The sequence below is a fragment of the Procambarus clarkii genome, chromosome 40 (genome assembly GCF_040958095.1).
Source record: "Procambarus clarkii isolate CNS0578487 chromosome 40, FALCON_Pclarkii_2.0, whole genome shotgun sequence".
Lineage (NCBI taxonomy): Eukaryota > Metazoa > Arthropoda > Malacostraca > Decapoda > Cambaridae > Procambarus > Procambarus clarkii.
This window is the reverse complement of record NC_091189.1, coordinates 15289737-15294055: the sequence shown is the minus strand read 5'-3', so window position 1 is coordinate 15294055 and position 4319 is coordinate 15289737. Positions and strand designations below refer to the sequence as shown.

General features: G+C 50.0%; 1 protein-coding gene across 2 annotated transcripts in view; it reads left to right on the top strand.

Annotated features, from left to right (window-relative positions):
- LOC123757927 (homeobox protein homothorax) overlaps positions 1–2276 on the top strand; it is a 96555-nt gene extending 94279 nt beyond the window's left edge. For both annotated transcript variants that reach the window (XM_069338735.1, XM_069338734.1), the window contains exon 6: positions 1836–2276. In XM_069338735.1, coding sequence (XP_069194836.1) covers positions 1836–2261 — 426 coding nt within the window. In that variant the 3' untranslated portion in view covers positions 2262–2276. The remainder of the gene's footprint in view (positions 1–1835) is intronic.
- The last annotated feature ends 2043 nt before the right edge of the window (positions 2277–4319 follow it).

Here is a 4319-nt window from a genome sequence, read left to right as displayed (position 1 = left end):
AGTTCTCGTCCACTTCGCCAGGCGGTCGGCAAGAGCAGTGCACTAAAGGAAAAATTAGATTGTCTTAAAAAGTCTTAAAAAAGTCTTAAAAAGTCTTCCCCGAAACGCTATGTATACTAGTGGCTTTAGGTATTGTATGTACTACCTCTATCTTTAAATCTAACAGAATGTTTGTACTGTAATGCTGCAACTATGTATGTACTGTTCATAAATAAATTATTATTATTATTATTATTATTATTATTATTATTATTATTATTATTATTATTATTATTATAGATGAAACGAACGCCTTTCGTAACTTTAAAAAGAACGATGATGAAAACGTTAATGTTGGGAGAGGTAATTAGCGCGCCAGGTATGAATGGATAAATAGCGGGGTATGCAGAGCTAAAGCTTACTCGCGTAGTCACTAATAGGTAAGCAAGTTACACACCCATAACACCACTCCCTCTCCTTCACCTCCTACCCTATTTAAAGTTGAGAGGCGGGACCAAAGAGCCGAAGCTCAACCTCCCCGCAAGCACAACTAGGTGAGTACCCCATTCTCCCTCTCCCCCCACCCTCACCCCCTACCCTACTCCCTCACCCCTACCCTACTCCCTCACCCCTACCCTACTCCCTCTCCCCCACTCTCACCCTGTCGCCGATCCTTCTCCTCCCCCCCCCCTTACCCTCATCCTTAAACCAGTTGATTGGAGCAGAGAGACGAAACTCGTCCCCTGTAAAAGACAACTAGGTAAATACATCCAGGTAAGTACCACACCTCCCTTTCCCCCCCTCCCTCCCTCCACTATATACATTATCTCTCCCCTCCCTCCCTCCCTCCCTCCTCCCCCATTCCTTTCCACTCCCTCTTCCCCCTCCCTCTTATTCCCCCTCGCCATGAAGCAGCTGCGGATGACTGGTGCTGAAAGGGTGAGGGGGAAGACCTCCACTGTTTGTGCTCTAGTGGACTAATTTTCAAAAGCAACTTGTGCTATATATCTCATGAATTTTGTGTTGTTTTCACAAGCTGATTTGAGCCTCTATTTTGGTGCTGATATACGTCGTTATGTTTGTAAGTTAGGTGGTGTATGTTGTATGATTAGCGGTGTTTGACGTTGTTTTTGTCAGTTTTAGCGGTGTACGTTGTATGATTAGTGTTGTTTGACGCTATGTTTGTATAATTATCTGTGTCGTTATATGTAGAAGTTTAGAGGATATATTAATTTAGTGTTAAACGTTGTAGTTTCATCTCATCTGAGCGGTTATATTTTGAGTTAAAAAGTTGAGGAAATGAAGTTGAGTGTGTGGAGCAGGAGGCGGGTGGGTGGCTGCTTCAAAACATTAATAATGGCACGTTTATGGTGCAGGTTATTGTCTCTATGCCAGTGTGGGTAGCCCCTTGTTTTCCTGGTGTCCCCCTTCATCGACTCTCCCCTCCCTCTCCCCCCTAACTCCCCTTGCCCCGACGTCTGGTTGTGACAGGTTAAAGGGGGTAGGCACTCCCCGACCCTCACTGCCGCCTAATCCTCACAGAGGCGCGTTTTCCCCTCCGCGATGCCATTGGCTGCAGATGATTTAAGGTTTACTCCCGTTAGTACATGTTAATCTGGTGTGGCAGGCTGGCTCCCGCAGATCTCCTGCTGGTGCTGGTGGCGAGCTGCTGGCCCGGGCGCTGCTCGTCAGCCTCGCGTGTGTTGCGTTATGAAGCCTACCTAGTGTACGCCGGCCTGTATATGTGTGTGGCTACACCCTGTGTAGCGTATTGGACCGTGTGAGACAGTGATTGTTGTGTAATGACGTTACCTCTTGTGCAGTGTGTGTGACGTGGTCCTTTTCTCCCCCCACAGGTACACGAGCTCTGTGACAACTTCTGCCACCGGTACATATCGTGTTTGAAGGGCAAAATGCCTATCGACTTGGTGATTGACGAACGCGACGGTCCCAAGCCCGACTTGGGGACCGGGGACTCTAACAACAACGCCGCCGCCGCCGCTGCTGGTCGGGCTTCGGCCGATACCACACACACGGACGGCGCCTCCACACCGGACGTGGTAAGTACCAGACTCTCCATTATATGTACCTGTTTATTGTGCCACTTTCAATGCCCGCCGCGGTGTCCCGGTTGCCCCAGAGAGGCCGCCTCTTCAACTCTCTCTTCTTCGCTACGCTCTTCTATGTTTACAGTGTCACTTTCACTGTCAATGCTAGGACAGGTTCCACAGGATTCTCCAGAGATGGTGAGAGTATACCAGATCCATGACTCGGAGGCTTGAGGCAGGGTCAGCAGCATCGACCATAACGGCCGACCATCACAATCAATGGCCGGCTATAAAATTAGTCCCCGAAGAGTCGCGTTGGGATCATCAGAGGACCTGGAAAATGAAATCTGGGTCGGCGCGGCGTCCTGGCTAGGGCTAGCCTCGCCTCCTGGGCCTCCTCCTGCGCCACCGATCGGGGAGAACTTTTCTGCCGTAGAACACACTGACTTCTTGTTGTAATTGTGTTCAATTGAGTTGTGCAAGATGTATACTGTGGGCGCGGTGCTCCGTCACCCCCGCAGAGTGACCGATGTACCAAAACTCGTCGCGCACGACCTCGGCAGGCGGAGAAAGATGCAATAAACCGGGTTTAGGTGCGCCGGCGAGCAATCTCAGTAATTGACAGCATCTAAAATATGGCCGCCACTCCCGCTTATGAGGCAGGAAGGGCAGAGAGGAGAGCGAGAAGGAGAAGGAGGAGGAGGAGAAGGAAAACGAATAAGGGCGACGGAGGGAAGGGGGGAGTAAGCGGGCGGGCGATAATGGGTGGTAGAGGGAGGAGGTATTAGGAGAACAAGGGAGATGTTTAGGGAAGGAAGAAAGGACTGCAAAGATCGGTGGAAGAGGGGGAGAGAGAGAGAGAGAGAGAGAGAGAGAGAGAATGGGAGGGGGGGGGTGCTGGAAAGACGAACACTCTTCCAGCAGCTGCGAAAAGTCAGTTGCCCTTGAACCTGTCGTCTTGTTTGTCTCTTACTACTTCCTTATGAGGCTGAGTCAGCTGGCTGTTAGTGGTCTGTACATGTTCTTGGTGGCTTCTGGTTCTTGGTGACCTTCTTCTTTTTCTTAGTGACTTCTGTTGGCTCTAAGTGGCCTGTATTGGTTCTTAGTGGCCACTGTTGGTTCTTAGTGACTTCTGTTGGTTCTTATTGACTTCTGTTGGTTCTTAGTGGCCTCTGTTGATTCTTTAGTGACTTCTGTTGGTTCTTAGTGACTTCTGTTGGCTCTTAGTGATTCTTAGTGACATCTTCAGGTAATTAGCTGTGTATACAAACTTCTGCAGAAGTCTACAGGTAGATTGTTAATGAAGGCTGTTGGCTGTTAGTGGAGGCTGTTGGCTGTTAGTGGAGGCTGGTTGGCTGTTAGTGGAGGCTGTTGGCTGTTACTGGAGGCTGTTGGCTGTTAGTGGAGGCTGTTGGCTGTTAGTGGAGGCTGTTGGCTGTTACTGGAGGCTGTTGGCTGTTAGTGGAGGCTGTTGGCTGTTAGTGGAGGCTGTTGGCTGTTACTGGAGGCTGTTGGCTGTTAGTGGAGGCTGTTGGCTGTTACTGGAGGCTGTTGGCTGTTAGTGGAGGCTATTGGCTGTTAGTGGAGGCTGTTGGCTGTTACTGGAGGCTGTTGGCTGTTAGTGGAGGCTGTTGGCTGTTAGTGGAGGCTGTTGGCTGTTACTGGAGGCTGTTGGCTGTTAGTGGAGGCTGTTGGCTGTTAGTGGAGGCTGTTGGCTGTTAGTGGAGGCTGTTGGCTGTTACTGGAGGCTGTTGGCTGTTAGTGGAGGCTGTTGGCTGTTAGTGGAGGCTGTTGGCTGTTAGTGGAGGCTGTTGGCTGTTACTGGAGGCTGTTGGCTGTTAGTGGAGGCTGTTGGCTGTTACTGGAGGCTGTTGGCTGTTACTGGAGGCTGTTGGCTGTTACTGGAGGCTGTTGGCTGTTAGTGGAGGCTGTTGGCTGTTACTGGAGGCTGTTGGCTGTTAGTGGAGGCTGTTGGCTGTTAGTGGAGGCTGTTGGCTGTTAGTGGAGGCTGTTGGCTGTTAGTGGAGGCTGTTGGCTGTTACTGGAGGCTGTTGGCTGTTAGTGGAGGCTGTTGGCTGTTAGTGGAGGCTGTTGGCTGTTACTGGAGGCTGTAGGCTGTTAGTGGAGGCTGTTGTTAATGGAGGCTAGAAGCTGTAGCAAAATCTTGAAGGTCGTTAATTTAGTCATTTACCTGATGATAAGTCTAGAGGTTCTCTGTGAAGTCTTGAGGTGGTTAATGGTACAGTATTAAGGTAGTCCAGAGTTAACAAGGTAGCCCGAAGGTCCTTGATC